Source organism: Polypterus senegalus, chromosome 1 (assembly GCF_016835505.1).
Source record: "Polypterus senegalus isolate Bchr_013 chromosome 1, ASM1683550v1, whole genome shotgun sequence".
Lineage (NCBI taxonomy): Eukaryota > Metazoa > Chordata > Cladistia > Polypteriformes > Polypteridae > Polypterus > Polypterus senegalus.
Window position 1 is genome coordinate 255291982 of NC_053154.1, and position 23018 is coordinate 255314999.

The 23018-nt window shown below is 39.4% G+C and overlaps 1 protein-coding gene across 2 annotated transcripts in view; it reads left to right on the forward strand.

The window, feature by feature from the left end:
• Positions 1-23018, forward strand: part of parga (poly (ADP-ribose) glycohydrolase a) — a 256129-nt gene that overhangs the window by 207601 nt on the left and 25510 nt on the right. For both annotated transcript variants that reach the window (XM_039772313.1, XM_039772316.1), the window contains exon 17: positions 14934-15039. In XM_039772313.1, coding sequence (XP_039628247.1) covers positions 14934-15039 — 106 coding nt within the window. The remainder of the gene's footprint in view (positions 1-14933; positions 15040-23018) is intronic.

Sequence of the window (23018 nt, forward strand, 5' to 3'; positions counted from 1 at the left end):
TCAGCTGCACTATGTTTGATGAAACATGTAAATATCACAGTAGGTTTTTCCATTGTTCTAGTCCTGGCCCTACAGCAAAACTTTCCCTAGGCTCCAAAATGGTTATATGAACAGTCCTGTCTGTTGTAGTAGAGTGAAGAAGATGGTTCGTGTTTTTGGCAAACTTTTTTTTTTTTTTTTGGAAAAAAGAAATTGTGAAATATGTTTAGGGAAAAGCAAAAAATAAAAGGTTGTAAAGAAGACTGCACAGTTTAACACTAGAATTACCAGCACCTACAAAAAAATCCGGCCTACCTTAAATCCCTTTGCACCTCTCCCGTCAGCATCTTTTTTTCTTCTAAATGTGTCGATAAGCCCAAGCAGCCTGCTATACCATCCCCCCACCACCTCAGAACGGGCAAGAAAAGAAGTTCTCCCAGTTCCTTTTTTGATTGATTATCTGGGAGTGAGCTACCCAGAATTGTAAGGGGAAATAATTTGATGTTTTGTGACTACAACAATTTACTGTATATAAACACATCGTTAAAATAGAAACTTTTTCATGTTTTAGTAATAAATAACAAAATGTAGACATGAACTGCATAATGTGTGAAGGCTAATGGCCAAATACCAAATAAACACTTTCAGATAAGGTGCAAGTACAATACGACAGCTTCTGTGGTGTAGCGGTAAGATCCGCTGAATTATAATCCGGAGGTCGTGAGTTCGAAACTAGCTCCAATTACTGTTTTGAGTAGTGAGCTACTCTTATTGTTAACATTATACAGGGTGGTCTAAATCTAGTTATGCAATGCAGGAAAACAAAACAATTTCGGGTGATTGACGCTACCAGTCCGGTCAAATATTTCATTGATTTAGGAGATTGTGTTCCTATGCACTGCAGGCAGTCCAAATTCCTCCAACATCCATCCTGCGTTGCACGTTGTTATAGTGTAATGAAAATTGCATAATTAGATCTGGACCACTGTATACAATAAAAAAAAAATACATTTGATTTGTATCTGTAACAGCCAATGTAAATTCATAGCGGTTGTAAAAGTTTGCGTTTTTTTTTTTCCCCCACTTTTATTCTCTCAGTCACGATCACGATACAACACCCAAACCCCCCCACCCCAGATCTTCGTTTTCAAATAATATTGCATTAGTGCGACAATGTTTTCTGATTGGTACCATTCAGGTCATAAAATGATTTCTTCAAAATGTCACATATATCTGTCTTTCTTTTTTGCCCAGTGCTGTGTTGACATTGTGCACCAGAAGTCGTGAGCTTATTCAGTGCAAGCAGGAACACGCAGGTGGCCAGTGGCTTGTGCTATAACAAGCTTGACCTGGCAGCGATGGACGCACATGTGCTGTGCAAGGCATGCACAGAGGCCATTGAGAAAAGAAGAGTGTTCTTTGCTCACCTTGCAGAGGAACCTAGTTGTCGCTTCTTACTAGAAAAGGTGATGGATAATGCAAGAAAGGATGCATCATCGACAAGCTTCTGTGTCAAGACCGCCACTTCCCCAGCCCTTTCAATGTAATAGTAACCACAGCACAGAGAGAAGTGTGTACATTGCAACAAGTACACATGTCGTAAACATAGAAAGGATGGTCCTTGGGTGTGTGGGAACTGTTAACATGTGAATCTGATGATTGCATATAGCGTGAAACTGGACCTCTCTGTACTATTCTTTCCTCTACATGTCCTGGAGTACAAAAGAAACAGCACCATGCAGCAACATGTGAAGACTGGCAAGATCAGGGGAAAAAAAAATAGCCACTGATTACAAGCGCAAGAAGGTGTGCGTATGAATATGAATAATGTTGCATCAGTGCCCACAATGTTTTCCAAAATGTCCTATACAGGTCGTAAAATGAGTTATTCCAAATATCTTATATACCTATGTCTCTGTTTTTTTTGTCAGTGTGACTTTGACATCAAGTACCATAAGGTGCATACTAATTCAGCGTAAGCAGGAACACTTCATAAAACAATAAAAAAAAAAAATTCAAGCGATGGTGAGATACGAAGAAGGCAGATTCACCTTCGCGTTTGTGTGTCAGCTTTTATCCCTCCAGATCAGAGAATTTCCAGTTCCATTGTCTCAAAACACCACTCACATCTACAGTTATTCCCAGTTTCAGATAAAAAGTAACCGCGTCAGATCTTGGGCAGGGGATGGGTGTTGTATTGTGATCATGACTGAGAGAATGAAAGTGAAAAAAAAAAACGCTAACTTATACAAGTACCATGTGGGGTGTGGGTGTTGTATTGTGACCTTTACTGAGAGAATGAAAGTGAAAAAAAGGTTGGCTACTGAACACACGCTAAGGAGATGTGGTCGGAACAGCTGCTGTCTTGCTGCTGTTGGTGAGATGCGTGCTCTGCTTGTTGCGCTGCGCATCAATTATTTAAAAGCCTGTACGGCAGCTGTCCTTTTGCCACTTCAAATTTCTGCTGCTCGCATTGTGAAGGGGGGGAGGGGGGTATGGCTAAATGCACGCTAAGTAGATGCAGTCAGATTATCTGCTGGTTTGCTGCTGCTGCTGGTGAGCACCATGTTCTGCTTGTCCCTTGTCATTGTTTTAAGAGCTCCTGCCACTTTGTGTCTCTCCCACTCGCATTGTGAAGGGCCGGAGCTGAACACTCACTAGAGAGATGTGGACGGATCAGCTGCTGGGTTTGTGCTGCTGCCGCTGCCAAGGTGTGTGCTCTGCTTGTCGCACTGCGCGTCGATCATTAAAAAGCCTGTACAGCAGCTGTCCTTTTGTATCACTGCCTTGTCTCGTGTGACGTTAAAGAGTCTCTTGCGAGACGTCAGATTCTCTTCCAAGAAGATCACGTCTCATCTCCCACCCAAGATTTTTTTTTTATAATAGAGAGATTTATATTTCATTGTAATAAGAAGTCTGCCCCTTTAGAAGTCTGGAAAAATCATACTGCCATTAATGGTTTTCAAAGGATTTTTTTTATATACTCTCCCTTTAATTCCTTCCTTTTCACACTACACTAAAAGCCAACCCTGATCATTTTGCTCAATGCCTAGCAAATTCACTTATTATTCTTGGCAAAAGGGCTGTTTTCTGCTATGTAAAATAGTCTTTCATTGGTACTAAAATTTTGACTTAGGTATTGATACCAATTTTCAGACCTCGATTGATGCGTAACTTCCCAAAACCCTTCCAACCTTCTGTCACACGGTCCCAATCCTACCTGGTGCACCATACAAACTTATGTTCCACTTGTTGCGCTGTATAATCGTGCATTTCCCTACTTGGCTAAAAAGTATGGTTTCCCTTTGATTTCTCCAGTGCGTCAAAATTTGATCTCCCCTGCAAAGTTCACAGTGTGTAAGAGAGAAGAATATGGTGTTTTTTTCAGTACAGCTAAAGTACAGTATGTCGAAGGGGAGGAATTGGTTTAGGGGGTTTGTCTACAGTGTTTCTCGCTACCGTGCTATAAGCAGCGGTTCCCCTTTGAATGATGTAGTGCTGGGATTCTTAAGCCTTTTAATCTGACCCAAATAAGAAAATCAGTACTGTACTGAAGCCAAAAAGGGGGAATGAATTATCGTGATGATAGCGGAGTCATAAAGAGACAAATAGCAATGGCCATTTAATAAAAAAATTAAATGTTTTTATTTCCTTTCAAGCATATTTCTCACATGAATATTACTAAAAGAGAATACTGGGAAACAATACTTCATCAAACCTGCTTTTCCTGAGCTGGATCGCAGGGCAGCTGGTGCCTATCCCAAATAGCCTAGGGTGTAAGGCTGGAACATCTCCAGAAAATAGTGCAAGTCCAGTTTCAGAGTGGACACACACACACACACACACACAGTAACAACAGACTAGGGCCAGTTTAGCATTGTGCATCCAGCTAACATGTGTGTCTTTTAACTGTGGAAGGACATTGGAGCACCTGAGGGAAACACACATACACACAGGGAGAACATGCACACTCCAAGCAGAGATTACCTGCAGCTTGAGCCTAAAACACCTACATTCAAAGCAGGGAATAGATTCCTGAGGTGTATCACTATTAGTGGAAATTCTTAGTGTAAGATTTAGTAACGCTGAAAGAAATTCTTAGGGTGCAGCACCAGAATATGATAATTTTTTAAAGGGTAGTATGAAAGGTCACTTACGGTAACTTAGTCACCTAACATATTGTGCTGGATAATAAATGTACGTAGTTCAAAAATGAATTGATTGATGCAGCTTATTTACCTTGTCTTTAATAATATTTATAGTAACTTTTTTAAAATGAGCTCCACCATTAGCAGTACATTTTGCTAAATGAGTTTGCAAATAGTTTAATATGCCCTGGATTCCATTTAACAATTCACTGTACCAACTAAAAGACAGATTAAAAAAAAAGCTAAATTATTTCAAATATAAGCACTATTTATATTTTATATGGGAAATGGAATAAGTTTTGCTGCTAATTTTCAAGAAATGTTTGAAATGTTTAACTCTGCCAACTGACATCTTACTTATTGACTACTGCTTATCACAATCTTTTCATATTTTCTGGTGTTCTTAAGTTCTCAGTGGTCTAACAAAGTGTCCTTCACAGTACCAGGTGATGGACATTTATCAGACAACTTCCACACATAATGATGAGAAAGAACTCTTCCTTGCTGAGGCACATTTAACTTAATTCAAAATGTTCTTTGCATCTCTGCTATACTTTTGAATTCAGTGTATGCGATAACAGTGAACATGCAGTGCACCGCAAAGAAGTTGTTCATTGTCATTGAAACTGCATTTTGCATACAGCACTGGCATGGCACTGTATATATTGTCAAGCTTGGGTCACAAAGTTACACAGGAGAGTACAGCAGGTTTTCCAAGAAGCAGAAACTTTATTGCGGCTATTCTGGCAGATACAAACTCAAGTCTCTTTCAGAGGCGATCCAGCCTCACAAGGAACAGCTGTCAAACTTGATGCATCGGCCCTGACTCCTGCTCAAAAGAACATAAAGTCTTCTTCATCAAGGGGGTACAGCGGCTTGGTAGCAGCTGCCTAAGCAGAGGGACTCTGTGGGAAGAGAGACAGGAGAGTGAGACCACAGGATGGCCGCAGCACGGTCTTTTAAATGTTCGAAGGCCCTTGCGCGGAAGCCAGCAAGCCTGTTGATGATCCCGCAAAGAGAAGCTGTAAGTGTATGCTTGTTTCCCATTGAAAAACTGTTTAAGAGGCAGTTTCAGAAGGGCTGCCATGTCCTCCTGCAACAGCAGTCACAACATAGTCCCACTCAATTCATTCGCCCTTCATAATACACCCTTACCCTACATAATAATCATCAAATCCTTGTCCTGCACCTGTTGTTTTCATTTTGACATTTCAATCTACTGCCACCTTCATAAGCTTGTCTGTCAGTTCCTTCTCTCTGTCCCTTACTTTTATGCATTCTTTGCTGAGTCTTTATAGATTGGCTATTTAATAGATTGTGAGATGGGAAATAATGAAAACTTACTATATTTTCATGCCCCATAAAGGAAAGCTTTCTGTGATACGTCAGTGACGTTCCCAATACTGCCGCAGTAAAAAGTATGAAAAATAGTGGCAGGCATATCACATGGCACAGAATTCCCAGTTGGATGAACTTTTGTAATTTTACAACAAAATTGTGTAATGATGTGTCAAAAGAGTTGGAGGGAAGGTTTGCCCCCATCGCAGGGTCTTCAGAGCTTTGGAGAGCACAAGGTGCTTCTGGTACTGAAAATCCCAAAATATTTTGCAGTACCATTTAAAAATTGGATTTTTAGTACTGATATACACCATGACCCTAGTGTAAAATAGTCAGTGTAGCCGCGTGTCTAAGGGATTTGAATTTAAACCATCTTGCAGATTATTCTCCGGCAGTGGCTCACTTGGTACCCCTTTTCAAGTCATGAAATGTAAAACATATAAGTAAGCTATTATACCAAGTTGTTTATTTTTATGGAAATACTGCATACCCCTTTGAACTGAAAATATAAAATAGCATGGATGACAGCATTCTTGTTTTAGCATCAGTATTTCAATGTTTTTAGATAATTTTAGCATTATCGTTTGTTCTTTTGTTAGTAATTTTATGAACAAGCTCTAAAGCAGAGCTTGATTAAAGCATCAGTGTATTAAAGAGTGGATGGCTAGCATATCTTAAAATAGATTGGTTCTCCCTTGTCATTGGAGCTCAACACATCATCGTTTATATTTGTTGCACAGCTTTTGAATGTCTTATTTTTTTAAATTTGGCAAACAATGTCCAATTTATTGTTTGAATCCTAGGTATATAAAGTCCAAGCCCTTTACCATAGTTGCCCTATGAATCGAAATATCACAAACTGCTGTTGTTTTACCAAATAAAAGGGGTTGAAAAGCTAGCTATTTTCATGTGGATGTCCACATTTATCTTATAGTCAGTAGTGATTTGTGTCTGCCTACAGATAGTTTATAGATACTAATAACTGGTGTGTTAGCATTCACAAAAAAAAATAAAAAACATGCAAGACTTCATGGGAGACAGGATTTATGATTCACAGATATTGGTATTGTAATCTATCTTACTAAATTAAGCAGTTGCATTAATATCATTTGTAAATAAAATGGAGTGTTCTCTGTTTTATGTAAGGCCTACTTTAAAAGTGGGTAACAAAAATGTTTATCAGCTAAAAAAAATATGTTTCTTGCAAATATTTGTTGTTTTTTTGATGTTTGTATTGTTGTGTACCAGTAATGGCACACTTCATGATAACGATTTTTCACTTAAGCTGACATTTAAGTCTTCAATCTGCCTCAAGAATGATTTAAGGTATGAAGAGGTAGAGGAAGTGACAGCAAAGGTGGTAGGGATGAGAACGTTGCCCATACACATGCGCCGCACGGCCACCCTGCACCCTGAGTCGATTCTACAATAAAATAAAACAAATAATAAAAATCATCACCATGAAAGCGTACATTAGAGGTCACGTAGTATATGTGTACCAAATTTCAGGTCAATAGGTGAAACGGTTTGCGAGTTACAGGTGATTTAAAATCCTGGACAGACAAAACAGACAACCACAGTAACATATTATATAAGAAGGTTTTTGATTTCTGTAAAGCACTAAAGTATTTTTTGGTTTAAACATTTATTTTTCCCTGAAAGCGAAGCATCTTTAACAATTGAGTTAAAATTCACTGCAAGACCATTGCGTTCATTTTCTAAGTGTGCTGCTGCTAGAAATCAAGCAGATCAAGGGCCTGATCACAATGGATGTGAATATTCTGTTGTCAGGCAGGTGAATGTTGCAAATAAACACAACCACCAATGCACCTTAGCCTCACCTGATCAGAATAATTGAGGTGCATTCTGTAAATCCTTTCCAAATGCTGGAAAACAAGCCTAATTTATATAAACTTCTAAAACATGAGTGAATTAATTCTGTTACTCAATAAACTGCAAGATTAAGCTGCCAGTTGGCTACTGGGACTTTTCAGTTTTAAATAGGGTGTTTCAGAATATTGTATGTGTAAATGATTTAATAAATTTGGCTATGCAGCATAGGAAGCAAGGCTGGTAGACACATCATTTTCAAGTGTTCTTTATCATCATGCGGATGGCCATTGCAGTTACTTTCAAAGGCGTTTACCACTGCCAGCTCTAAAAGGGTGCAGAAAAAGAGAGAGAGAGTAGCAACTCACAGATATGGCAATGCCCGCAAATCTTTTAGAATAGAAATTATTATAGTGGTATTGAATGCCCAAAAGGCAGCCATAAATGAAGCGTCACTCTTTGAAATGACTGTTTTATACCTGTAAATTAATTGAAATGGTTTATGGATTTTAATATGAGGAAAGTAATACAAATACTAACTAAAATAGAGGTCTGAAGGGACTGGAAAATTTATTGCATTCATACAAAAGGCCTAAGTAATCAGGGCGGAGTAGGTAGAATTAGTATTAGAATTTAGTTTGGGAGTGCAAAACTATTATGCTTTCACTAGTGCTGTTCTTCATATGCTTAGAAATGATGATGGAATAATGGAGAATGTGAAGGAAGATGGAGAATGAGAGCCACTGAAGTATTTACATAGGTATCTGTCAGTTGTTCAGGGTATAAGTACAAGTTTCTTTGTTCAGGTCAACTAGACTAGTTTAATTCAAAATTATTTCTTCAGTCTCAGCTAGAGGGCACAGATCCCCAGTTTTTATGCTGTAATTGCCAATCAAAGTTCACCCTTTGCTGGCCCACTAGTGGTCATTTTACCATTTTCAGAATTGATAGGGTTTAGAACATTTAATAATAGTTTTGTATATGCATTTTTGAAAGATCTCGTAAAGAAGCATGCATTAGACTGTTATGAGCGTTGTTGTAATGTTACACTCACAGCTTCCATTGTTGTTTTATGAATTGCTCAGAGCTGCATATTATTTTATGCACCAGTGCTGAGCTTAATTGGCATATGGAATAAAATTGTGATATTTTGTCTTTAATTGTCAGGGTGTCAGACTGTTCAGCTTAATTTAATGATGTGATCTGCCAACTGTGTTTATGTCTAATTCAAATATAAATGAAAAAATGGGTACCTTGTTTATTAAAATGTGTGCAAATTGAGCTTACAATAAAATAATGTACAACACATTTTTCAGATTATTTTATATTCTTCTATATTATCCTATTTGTTTTGCTGTACATTTTACTCTCATAATGTGAGAAAACCATGCTGCTTGATTTCTTGTTGCTTCTTGACATTTGTCATGTGAAACTATAGATAAAATATTCATCAATGAAAAAAATGCACCTGTGCATTCATTTGCTATTAGTAATATTTTTAGTAAAAAATAATCTACTCTAGATCAAAAACAGGTACATGAAACATAATTCTACAACAAAAATTAATTAAAACTTTCAAAAATATTCAATGTTCAATTTGACTGTTTTAATGTTAAACTGTTATATTTTGTATTAACATTGATATTTTTGCTGTATTAACTAAATGTTTCTGTGACCTGTCAGTATTTTTGTATAAAGTATAGCATCTATTAAAACATTTGCCATTGTATGTAAAATAAACATTGCTTTTTCTGTGATAAAAGCATTGTAAAATGAGGATGTTCTAGTTTAGAGCATGCTTGTTTATTGTAGGACATGAACAGAACTACTAAAATGAAGTAGAGTAATAGATAGATAGATGCTTTATTAATCCCCAAGGGTAAATTCACGTACTTCAGCAGTAGCATAATGATAAAAGCAATATTAATTAAAGAATGATAAAAATACAGTGCAAGGTGGAGAGCGTGAGGCAGGTGTAACAGTCTATAATCTTGTATAATCTTAACGTTTACCCATTCCCCCCCGGGGGTGGAATTGAAGAGTCACATAGTGTGGGGGAGGAATGATCTCCTCAGTCTGTCAGTGGAGCAGGATAGTGACAGCAGTGTGTCACTGAAGCTGTTCCTCTGTCTGGAGATGATACTGTTTAGGGGATGCAGTGGATTCTCCATAATTGACAGGAGCCTGCTCAGCGCCCATTGCTCCACCACAAATCCTTTGTTTTTCTGGTGTTCAGGTGTAGGTGGTTTGAGTCGCACCATTTAACAAAGTCCTTGATTAGGTTCGCATACTCCTCCTCCTGCCCACTCCTCATGCAGCCCATGATAGCAGTGTCGTCAGCGAACTTTTGCAGGTGGCAGGACCCATACTTGTATTCGAAGTCCGATGTATATAGGCTGAAGAGAACCGGAGAAAGCACAGTCCCCTGCTGTGCTCCTGTGCTGCTGACCACAATGTCAGACCTGCAGTTACCGAGACGCACATACTGAGGTCTGTTTGTAAGATAGTCCACAATCCATGCCACCAGTTATGAATCTTCTCCCATCTCTGTCAGCTTGTCCCTAAGGAGCAGAGGTTGGATGGTGTTGAAGGCATTAGAGAAGTCCAGAAACATAATTCTTACAGCACCATTGCCTCTGTCCAAGTGGGAGAGGGATCGGTGTAGCATATAGATGATGGCATCCTCCGCTCCCACTTTCTCCTGGTATGCGAACTGCAGAGGGTCAAGAGCGTGGCGGACCCATGGCCTCAGGTGGAGAAGCAGCAGCCACTCCATGGTCTTTATCACATGAGACACCTGAAGTCATTTAGCTCACCAGGACGTGATACCTTTGGGACTGGGGTGATGCCTCAGGACTGTCCCCTGTTCCAGGCTCAGGTTGAAGATGCGCTGTAGAGGACTCCTCAGCTCCAACACACAGGCTTTTAGCAGTTGTGGTGACACTCCATCTGGACCCACTACTTTGCTGGCACGAAGTATCCTCAGCTCTCTGCTTACCTAGACTGCTGTAATTGTGGGTGGGGGGGATACTCTGTCCTATGCTGGTATCAGCAGAAGGATGGGTGGAGGATGCAGTACTCTGAGGTGAGAGTGGATTAGGGTGGTCAAACCTTTTAAAGAAGCTGTTCATCAGGTTTGCTTTCTCCACATCTCTCTCGATGGTGGCACCCTGCTTCAAGCTGCAGCCAGTAATGATCTTCATCCCATCCCACACTTCCTTCATACTATTATTCTGCAACTTTTGCTCCAGCTTCCTCCTGTACTGCTCCTTTGCCACCCTGAGGTGGACTCAGAGTTAATTCTGCACGTGCTTGAGCCCATGCTGATTACCGCCTTTAAAAGCCCTTTTTTCTGGTTCAAAAGGCCCTTGATGTCACTTGTAATCCATGCTTATTGTTAGCATAGCAGTGTACTGTTCTTACTGGAACTGCAATGTTCATACAGAAGTTAATATATTCAGTAGTGCAGTCAACAACCTCCTCAATGTTCTCACTATGTGACCCCTGCAGGATATCCCAGTCCGTAGTTCCAAAACAGTCTCTCAGAGCCTGCTCTGCCTCAGGGAACCACTTCCTGAATGAGCGTGTAGGTAGCTCCCTCACTCTTGGTTTGTAGTGAGGCTGAAGCAGGACCAGGTTATGATCTGTTTTCTCAAGCGCAGGCAGCAGGGTGGCACTGTATGCGTCTTTAATGTTTGCATACAGTAGGTCAATAATCCTATTTCCCTGGGTGTTACAATCCACATACTGGGTGAAGGCAGGTAATGTTTTGTCCAGTGTCACATGGTTAAAGTCTGCAGAGATTAGCACAAGCACCTCGGGGTGCTATGTTTGTAGATTAGCAACAGGTTGTTGCAACATATGTCTAAATAGCTGAAACAAAAACTATATTTGACTAAGTTAATAATAAGAAGAAAACTTGTTAATTTGCTTTATCTGAAGACAATGCAATGCCATACAATAAAAGCGGAGTCCCTTTTGTTTTTATACTATTATTATTTTATTGCATAAACATAAATTTGTTATATAAGGGAGTGTGCAATAATTCTGTTATAAATATTTTTGATGGGGAAAAATAATCATAGTGTAGTTTTTTGATATCTTTGGGTATAAAGTATAGCTCATTATTTGTGGTGTTTATTTAACACTTATACTAGGGGGCTGCGCTCGCCAACCCGCCGGCCTGTGCTACGCACCAACCACTTTGCATCTCTGCCACTCGCGTATGTGGATTTCACTTTCACCAAACAACAAATCTTTTAATTCTCACGGATACGCCTCTTCATTGGGAAGAAACACTACTTTTCCCTGATGGCAACACGAATTAGACGATCTACAAGTCTCCAACTTACTTTAAAGCCAAACACTATCTACATACTTCTGTCATATCACCTGTGTCCATGTATTCAATCTCTTTTCGCTGTTCCATTATTTCACCGAGTAATCATTTCCGTTTGTTTGCGCTACTGCATTGTTTATTATCATTTTTTTTGAGACTTTCAAATTGTAGTATTTTCATTGTATCTAACCTGCTCTGCATGTGTATCACGCCATCGTTTTTGAACCTCTTTACAACAATCTACTTTGTCTTCTGCTTATTGTTGTTTCATTTTCTACTGTTTCTTTTATTTCCGCCCCTGCTTGAACCTGTTAGGTTTTCAGTTCATCTCTTGGCACAAAGTCTCGTCTTGCAGGACTTGAAATTATGTCTCTCTGAAAAGGTCTTGTCTTGTCCCAAGATTTTGTTATATAATAGAGAGATTTGACTTTGTCAATAGTGCAATTAGTGGTTAAATTCTATTGTTAATTATGTTGGTAAATGTAGAGAAAGAGAGGGCCTCATAGGTGAGTGACACAGACTTATTTTATTGTGGTTTTAAGTGACTAATTAGTAGGTTTACAGTGCATCCAGAAAGTATTCACAGCGCATCACTTTTTCCACATTTTGTTATGTTACAGCCTTATTCCAAAATGGATAAAATTCATTTTTTTCCTCAGAATTCTACACACAACACCCCATAATGACAACATGAAAAAATTTACTTGAGGTTTTTGCAAATTTATTAAAAATAAGAAAAATGAGAAATCGCATGTACATAAGTATTCACAGCCTTTGCTCAATACTTTGTCGATGCACCTTTGGCAGCAATTACAGCCTCAAGTCTTTTTGAATATGATGCCACAAGCTTGGCACACCTATCCTTGGCCAGTTTCGCCCATTCCTCTTTGCAGCACCTTTCACGCTCCATCAGGTTGGATGGGAAGCATCGGTGCACAGCCATTTTAAGATCTCTCCAGAGATGTTCAATCGGATTCAAGTCTGGGCTCTGGCTGGGCCACTCAAGAACATTCACAGTTGTCCTGAAGCCACTCCTTTGATATCTTGGCTGCGTGCTTAGGGTCATTGTCCTGCTGAAAGATGAACCGTCACCCCAGTCTGAGGTCAAGAGCGCTCTGGAGCAGGTTTTCATCCAGGATGTCTCTGTACATTGCTGCAGTCATCTTTCCCTTTATCCTGACTAGTCTCCCAGTTCCTGCCGCTGAAAAACATCCCCACAGCATGATGCTGCCACCACCATGCTTCACTGTACGGATGGTATTGACCTGGTGATGAGTGGTGCCTGGTTTCCTCCAAATGTGACGCCTGGCATTCACACCAAAGAGTTCAATCCTTGTCACATCAAACCAGAGAATTTTGTTTTTCATGGTCTGAGAGTCCTTCAGGTGCCTTTTGGCAAACTCCAGGCAGGCTGCCATATGCCTTTTACTAAGGAGTGGCTTCCGTCTGGCCACTCTGCCATACAGGCCTTATTGGTGGATTGCTGCAGAGATGGTTGTCCTTCTGGAAGGTTCTCCTCTCTCCACAGAGGATCTCTGCTGACAGAGTGACCATTGGGTTCTTGGTCACCTCCCTGACTAAGGCCCTTCTCCCCCGATCGCTCAGTTTAGATAGCCGGCCAGCTCTAGAAAGAGTCCTGGTGTTTTCAAACTTATGGATGATGGAGGGCACTGTGCTCATTGGGACCTTCAAAGCAGCAGAGATTTTTCTGTAACCTTCCCCAGATTTGTGCCTCGAGACAATCTTGTCTCGGAGGTCTACAGCCAATTCCTTTGACTTCATGCTTGGTTTGTGCTCTGACATGAACTGTCAACTGTGGGACCTTATATAGACAGGTGTGTGCCTTTCCAAATCATGTCCAATCAACTGAATTTACCACAGATGGACTCCAATTAAGCTGCAGAAACATCTCAAGGATGATCAGGGGAAACAGGATGCACCTGAGCTCAATTTTGAGCTTCATGGCAAAGGCTGTGAATACTTATGTACATGTGCTTTCTCAATTTTTTTATTTTTAATAAATTTGCAAAAATCTCAAGTAAACTTTTTCCACGTTGTCATTATGGGGTGTTGTGTGTAGAATTCTGAGGAAGAAAATGAATTTAATCCATTTTGGAATAAGGCTGTAACATAAAATGTGGAAAAAGTGATGCACTGTGAATACTTTCTTGATGCACTGTATATTCTTTTCTTTCTTACACATATTTATTAGTACACATTTCTCTTTATGTTTTATTGTAGTGAAATCAGAAGAACAGAATTAGGCAAATAACAGTGAATTTGTACTGTTGATCTGATATTTGGATCTCTGTTCTGTCCAGTCATATTTTTGGCAGCTTTTTGAACTGACAAGTCTGTAAATGATGTGCTCTTGTTTAGGTGTACACATACTCTTAATGTACTCAGTCTGCCCCATCTAAAGTCCTTTTTTTCTTATGAACATTAATTCAAGGGCTAGTGAAAAATCAGCAACACCTTAAATTAATGCGCAAAGGAAAGACAGTGATGTTTACAGAGTTCTTTTATACATTGCCACACATTACATAGACTCACTTTGCAGAAAATTCAGCCAGACAAACTGAATTACCTAGAGGAAGACCAAGGCAGGCACAGGGGAAATATGCAAACTCCACACTGACACAGAGTCAACGTTTAATTAAAATATATACTATTAAAATCATAAAATTTGACAGTATGCTTTTTAAAAAAAGTTTTAATGGACTGACATTGTGAAAGATGGCCAGAGCCATTACAAGGCTGGGACGTCGGCTGAATTAAAGACTGAGGGAAAGACCTTGTTGGAGTCACATTCGTCCCCAGACACTAGAGGGGAGTTGTAGTTTGGAGCATCCCTATTGGGCTCCATGGGTGCGTCAGGTGCACTTGAGTCGCTGGAGGAACCACTTCTGCCACATCTGGAAGTGCAGGTGGAAGAAGAGCAAGAAACACCTTGAGCACCTCCAGTTTCATTATAAAAGGAGCCGTCTTACCACCATTCGAGGAGCCAGAGTCAGAAGGTGGAGGACAAAGCTTGCAAGGAGTGGAAGAGAGAAACAAAGAGGAAGGAGGAAAGAAGGACTGAATTATGTTGTCTTTGGTGCTTTCTGTACTGTACTGTGCTGTGTAGTGGGAGCACACACAGAGGTATGCTATTTGGCATGATTTGTTTCTCGGCCTATCTGTTACGGTTTGGGGAGCTTTATGCCCCCTAGTGGTCCACACACATTTATATGGATGAATGAATAATTATGTGATTTTATGTTAATAATTTAACAGTTTTTTTTATTACTCTGTTTTAGGCATATTGTGGTTTTGCACGACCAAGTGAAAAAAGTAAAAAGCTGCCTGCTGTGGCTACTGGAAACTGGGGATGTGGAGCTTTTGGAGGCGATACTCGATTAAAAGGTAAATTGAGTACTTCTATCCAAAAGAAAGTTATGGTAATTTTAGAAAGACACCTTGTGTTTAATTTCACATTTTCTTTTGCTGTATTAGTCAGCTAAAAAAATAATTACAGGATTAACCACATTAGGTACATGTGCCGTAGTTATCAGCCTTTGATTTTCTTTTTGAACAAACACAAATGTTCCATCTGGAAGGCGACTCTGCAGCATCAGGAGCAGGTCTGCGAGATTTTGCAATAGTTTCCCAAGTAGTTCGACTCCTGAACACTAGGCTGCCTTCTTTGACACTGGACTCTTTACTCCATACATTCTCTGGATTACAAAATATTACATAACACTGTATATATATTCTTCATTTTCTTTTTTTTTTTTTTTGACTTTTTTATTTTTTATTATAGTTATATATTTTGTGTATTGTACCTTTTGATCTTGGAGGACAATAGTTTGTCCCACTGTGTACTGTAAGTATATTGTTAAGATGACAATAAAGCTCTACTTGACTTGACAACTAGGCACAAGGGGTGATTAGTGAAAGATGCAAAAACAAAATTACAAATAAATTTTCAGTAAATGCACAATGCATTTAAAAGCATACTTAACCAACTTTCTCGGATGTAAATGCTCAGGAAAGTTTTAAATTTCACTAAAATTTCACTTAAGGGTTTTCTTCACTTGGCTTACATTGTGATATCATTTCCATTCACAAGATTGATCAGAGAGCTGTTAGGCAAATTGTTTGTGTATATACTTTTACATATATCACATGTAGCAGACCTTGTGCTTTACACTGCATCCTGCTAGCAGCACAGTCTGTGCATAATCTTCATATGTAAAAAATATGCAATACTGTGCAAAAGTCTAGCCAATTGCCAAAAATTTCTATAAAGTGGGAGTCCGTTCAACAATAATGCAAGGATTTATTAGCCATTAAAATTCCTAAAAAGTACAGCAAACAGAAAAATAAACTGACATCAATATTTGCATGGATACCCTTTTCCTTAAAACCAGCAACATATCTCTTAGGAACACTTCCATGTAGTATTTGAATGTATTCACATTGTAGGTTTTTCAAAGCCTCCTGGAGAACTTGCCACAGTTCCACTGCAGACTTTGGCTGTCTCTCTCACTTCCGTCTCTGCAAGTAGACTGAGACTGGCTCAGGGATTTCAGGATTATCTCACGTCATACCATCTGTTGAAGGATTCCCTACTCCTCTCTTCAATGCAGATACATCTTTTTATGATTTTGGCTATATGATTGGAATCATTGTCCTGCTGGAATGAATGAAGTAGGTGGTGGTATTGTGTGTTGGATAAGACTCTGCTGTTCTTCTCAGCAGTGAAACTGGCATCAACTTTGATATATTCACCACCTCAGTTTGCGCAAATGCAGCCCTAGAACTTCTGCTGTGTTTCACTGTTGCATGCACACATTCAGCCATATACTTTTGTCAAGACCTTTGAACTGTTAAAGCAGAGGAATGGCTTTTTGGTTACAACCTTATCATGTAGAACACCTAATAGAACTTCTCCAAACTGTAGAGGGGTGCACCAAGGTCCCAACTGTTTCTGCCATTTCTTTGCTGAAAGAGGTACTGGATATCTAATTTTGAAAGGAAGCAGCTTGATGTATTTCTCATTTGATGCACTCTGTTTCTATGGTCCGCCACTTCGTTTCCAGTGCTTACCTTTCCCGTTTACTTCTGTTTCTGCTTCTGCTTCTGCAGACAAGCTTGGGCAACACATCTTGGCAACACTTGTCCACTGTGAAATTTCTGCTCAGGAAGGACCTTGACAATGCAGGATTGCTGCCTTGTCTCTTGTCCTTGTGCTCAGTTTTGACATATTGCAAGATTTTCAGGTTACACTACCACATCTACCACAGCCTCGCCTTTTTGTTTGGTTATTCCTTGTCCAGTTGTATTCCCTCTACACAGTTGTTTCAGTTAATTGATTTGGTTCAGCCTGCACATCATGTCATTAATCAGTGGAACCTTTTTGTGATATTAGCTTAACCACTTATGCACAAGGTATCCTGTTGGTAGGACACAGCCATATTTCAAAATTGAGTATGTAAGTTGCAGTAAACCCACAGTCAATCAAAAGCAGTAATGGTATTTTTACATAACCAAGGGTGACCTCTTTCAAAAAATCCTAAGTTTCCATGTTGTGTGCTCTATTCCATTTTTAAAAATTTGTAATTTGTACATATATACCCAGAGAATGAGCAGCAAGTCACAACTGAGTGAGTCTGCTGATATCAAAGATCTCATCTACTTGATACATCAGAAGCTCTCTTTCTCTTTTTTAATAAGAATTATTAATGTTTTGATGTAATTAATTAATGTTATTAATTGCCAATATAAAATTGGACAGTGGCTTGTTGCCATACATTTTTGAATGATTTTTTAAAACTAAACCGATGAGATGCTGCTGTCAATGCAGACCTGTGCACCGCTGCTAAGACAAGCTGAAACTTGATAAATGCCACATGGTGAGCATAAAAGATTAGATGGCTTCCTATGTCTGTAACATTTGAGATTGTAAGAGACTTTGACGGTTGTAAAGTGGGATCTATTAAACAGTCACATATTTGCCTGATATCACTGCAATTACAACCACGTAAAGAGCCTCATCTGAAAATGAAAAGGGCAAATGCCCAGAGCAAGGATAGAAGCTACAGACTCTTCTGGGAATGGCAGTAGCAAAGATCTGGAGCAACAATAAAAGTAAGATGGAAAGGATTCAGTCGTGGCCTGATTTCATATATTGAAAAATGTTCTATTTCTTTCATGTATGTTGTTTGGGCTGTTATATCTCAAAGCAACTTATGGCAGGTTCAGCTACTGTGATATTTTAGGTTCTGCGGACTTTGGAGTATTAACTTACACCTCCTATTTAGGATAGCGTTTTAATGCTGGACAAACTTCATCAGACTGAATGGATTTTCTGAATGTGCAATTAAAACCAAAATGTGTGATAAAGACATTGAAATGTGGACTGAATTTATACAGGTCCCTGTCCAGGAAAGTAAGTCGCATCATCCTGGCTGACTCTTTAATAGGAATGATTCACTCTGTGCCAATATCTTTTTGATGAATCATTCTGAATGCTCCTTACTTCAAACAAGGAATCAAATGTCTATTAAGCTTGTTGCATTTGTTGACATTAAAAGCTGGACCTACTCTATACAAATATTAATGACTTTAAATATAAATGTGTGGCACAATCTGAGAAGATCTGACGTCATTTTACTGTTGCCTACAACCCTGTTAGTGATTGCACCAGTTCTCTCTTATCCAAGCCAGTAGGTTTTTTATGTGTATTTGTTGATTGTTTTTTATTATATTTGTTATTTTCTTTTGTAAAATTTTACTTTCTACTTGGGGAGAAATAAATTGTAATCTAATCTACTTAAAGCCACATACAGTGAAATGCTCATTACCATCAGGTCGCTGAGTTTCAGCCCATTCTAATTATATATATATATGTAATTTGTTGTCTATGCTTGTCCATTCATATTGCATGCACAGCTGTGCATAAAAGACAGGAAGCACACCCATCTGTAACAACTCTTCTGTATGCATCTTAATGCATAAAGCTTGAGTCAGATTCTAATAAAAATTTTGACTCTGTTGAGAACAACACGTTTTATGAAGGATTTTATGCTCTGCTTAATTTATGAATACTGCTTTTAGTATAACTTTGAAGCATCTGTAGCATGCAGTTTTACAGTTGAAGCGTCATGGGTTCTATTACAATACCCAAACGCTTTCTGCAACACACTTTTTCCAGTGTTAATTTTCTGAGCTTGTCTTTTCAGTTTCAACTAAGACTGCAGACAAGTGTTTATTGGAATTCCTGTGAGTACTTTTATACTGTATTTGTGCCTCCCAAAATTCCATGAGAGGACCCCCTCCCACTTTGATTGTATGTCACTATATAACACTGCTCATGTCTTTATGTCATAAATTTCAGCTAATGGTTTGTTCACATTATAATTACCCACATACACACACACATGCACTCCCTCTCCCCTGCCTCAAATGGATAAACTGCGGCATGTACTATTTTCCCATTTTTGCTCCCGAATCCCACCAAAGTTTGAAACTGTCACAATTACAAACAGAAAATAAAATTGAAGTGCAGCCTTTTGGGTGAAATTGTAAAGTGAGCGCAATTAGAAACAGGTTAAAAAAATCATCCACAGCTCTGTTGCGCAGTGGCAGTGATGGGGATGGAGCTGATTATATCTTAAACAAGTCTCATTTGCTTGCAACCCAGTAACAGCCACTTGCAACATAAAAGTGGAGGAGAAACACTGGTTTAGCTGTATATGTTGACCAGCTCTACATTCAGGGCTACCAGGAAAGCCATTGGAAGAAGCTGGTATGAAAGTGTATCTATGTACTGTACTAAGTTTATTCCAGTTGTGAAATACAAGAAAAAAGCAACAATACCAAGAAAAATAAATAAAAAAAAAAAAACATGAACGTCTATAGGACAAATGCAACAGAAAGTAAGAGAGGATATGTGAATTGTAGCGCAAAAAAACTCATTTCTGTACAGAATGTAAGAATTTGCTGTGTCTAGTGGTAAACAGAAATTGTTTCAAGGACTGGCATGAAAAATAATTTTGAAAGGTTTAGATGAGCGTATAATTATACGTACATAGTTACAAATTGTTTACTTGTTGCTTCAGGGTGGTATATAGTATGTGTGTGTTGGTGCTTGTGTGTGTATTATATATAGCAAAATACCCACGCTTCGCAGCGGTGAAGTACTGCATTCAAATTTTTATTAAGAAGAAAATTAAACCTTTTTAAACTGTGGGACAATATGCCAATAATTATTTGTTAAGGATCTCTTTGTATACCATATTGTCAGTTCGGCCCTCTGGTTGTAACATGACCAAGCTGTGCGCTGAGCTTACTCTTGAGCATGTAACTTACAGTTGGCCATGTGAACAGTAATCTTGTCTCAAATCTCACAGCTTGGATTGCTGCTGTCATAATCGGTTTGAGTTTCATGGTTTGTTTCAATTACGACAGTATTTGCAGGATTAGTTGTGTTGAAGTGACATTTGGCATCTGTCAAGCGTTGTAAGCACACAACCGGTTTCATCGATAAAATCACATCCAGCTTTTGAGAGTTTAAACATTCATAAACATCAAAGTGTCCACTACTGAAATCGACACCTGTGAATCTAAGATGTTTAAGAGGCATTGGGGGTTGTCGAAAGGTGTAAAATATTTGGCCATTTCGGTACACTTGAAAGCGACAACCGAACAATTCAGCGGCAGCCATCAACTCGCATGCAGAACCATAGGTGAAGGGCTTAAGCATTTCACTCTTCTAGTGCTCCTGTGTAGTATAATTATCTCCTGTACCGTCATCAGTCCACACTTTGAACCTGTCCCAGTCATTCAATACATAAGATAGAATGTTCCTCCGGATATCAAGAGTGAACCTGATATAGCCATGCAATATGTAACAAAGAGAATGGAAAAGGTAGGTGGTATCTCTGGGCATGGAAACCACTCGGTAAGTGACAGTTCTTTGATCGATAGAATTTCTTGAAGATGGGCCCATAAGTAACAAAGACTGTTGAAAAGTTCAATGTGGCGGCCGACAGTGGCATCATACTACCGAAATAAGTACGTATATTGGTTTCAGTTAGTGGAGGGAAGCTGCCTACCAAATTTCGAGAAGATGGGGCCATAAATAAGAAAGTTCAACATGGTGGACGTTGTTGAATGAATGAAATGAAACCTGCTTAATTTTTGTAAGTAAGCTGTAAGGAATGAGCCTTGCAAATTTCAGCCTTCTACCTATACGGGAAGTTGGAGAATTAGTGATGTTGGAAAATTCAATATGGCGGCTGACAGTGGCGTCATACCACCGAAATAAGCGCATACATTGGTTTGGTTAGCTAAGGAAGCCACCTACCAAAGTTAGTGAAGATGGGGCCGTAAATAAGAAAGTTCAACATGGCGGACGTTGTTGACCGTTATGACCGTTCTGGACAAGTTCGAAATGAAACCTGCTTAATTGTTGTAAGTAAGCTGTAAGGAATGAGCCTGCCAAATTTCAGCCTTCTACCTACACGGGAAGTTGGAGAATTAGTGACGTTGGAAAGTTCAATATGGCGGCTGACAGTGGCGTCATACCACCAAAATAAGTATGTACATTGGTTTCGGTTAGCGCAGGGAAGCCGCCTACCAAATTTCGTGAAGATAGGGCCATGAATTAGAAAGTTCAATATGGCGGACGTTGTCGACCGTTATGACCGTTACGCGTAGAATTTCGAAATGAAACCTGCTTAACTTTTTTAAGTCAGCTGTAAGGAATGGGCCTGCCAAATTTCAGCCTTCTACCTACACGGGCAGTTGGAGAATTAGTGACGTTTGGAAAATTCAATATGGCGGCCGGCAGTGGCGTCATACCACCGAAATAAGTACGTACATCGGTTTTGGTTAGCACAGGGAAGCCGCCTACCAAATTTCGTGAAGATAGGGCCATGAATAAGAAAGTTCAATATGGCGGACGTTGTCGACCGTTATGACCGTTACACGTAGAATTTCGAAATGAAACCTGCTTAACTTTTTTAAGTAAGCTGTAAGGAATGGGCCTGCCAAATTTCAGCCTTCTACCTACACGGGAAGTTGGAGAATTAGTGACGTGCGGAAAATTCAATATGGCGGGCGACAATGGCGTCATACCACCGAAATACGTACATCGGTTTTGGCTAGCGCCGGGAAGCCACCTACCAAATTTCGTGAAGATGGGGTCAGCCTTCTACCTACACGGGAAGTTTGAAAATTGGTGACGTTGGAAAATTCAATATAGCGGCCGACAATGGCGTCATACCACGAAATAAGTATCGATATCGGTTTTGGTTAGCGAGGGAAGCCGCCTACCAAATTTCGTGAAGATGGGGCCATAAATAAGAAAGTTCAACATGGCGGACGTTGTCGACCGTTATCGACCGTTATGACCGTTACGTGTAGAATTTCGAAATGAAACCTGCTTAACTTTTGTAAGTAAGCTGTAAGGAATGAGCCTGCCAAATTTCAGCCGGTGTTGCACAGGAATCCATAACCGGTGAATTTCCGAAACGAGAGAAACAGAATATAGAAATAGAACAAACAGTTTTCTGACTCACATTTTATTGTAATGGGTAATATAAGTGCTCATTCCAGAGCCTTTGGATACACTATATTTTTTGGTTTCCCTTGTGGTAAGAAAATGAACAAATTCTGAGGATTGCCCATTGTAGAACATGCTGCAGTACGTAGGGTTGTCCATGTGAAAAGCATGGGTTTTCAAAATTGATGCCTGCAACTTTTAGTGATTGTTCTTGAGCCTTATTAATTGACATAGCAAAAGTCAAATGAACAAGAATTTGGAGCAGGGGTAAATCATTCAGAATCAGCGGTATTCTTGGTATTAAAACATCTGTATGCCTTGCGCAACGTTGGATAGAGAGTCTTGACACAAAGGGGAGTGGTATTACACAGTAAGGAGCATCTGTGTTGAACCGTGCTGCTATCTAACGGACATTGGCAATGGTAACTAGGGAGAGAGGTGACATATAACCGCTGCTGCATGTGTGGAAAATGGCGGGGGAAGGATGCTGTCTTTTTAAGGCGAGTCACTGTTCAAACGTGCTGCCAGTTAACAGACGTTGGCGACTAAAATACAGCATGATCAGTGCGAGTGGGAGTGTGACTCGCGGAAATGCGGATGTGTCAGCCAGTCATGCGCACTGGGTCGTTCACGTTTTATAACCGGTGAATTTCCAAAATGAAAGCAACAGAATATAGAAATAGAACAATTTTCTGTTTCACATTTTATTGTAAGAGGTAATATAAGTGGTCATTCCAGAGTCTTTGGATACACTATATTATTTGTTTTCCCTTGTGGTGACTTTATATCATTATTAGAATATTCACTTTAGAAGAATGGGTCAAAATCACAC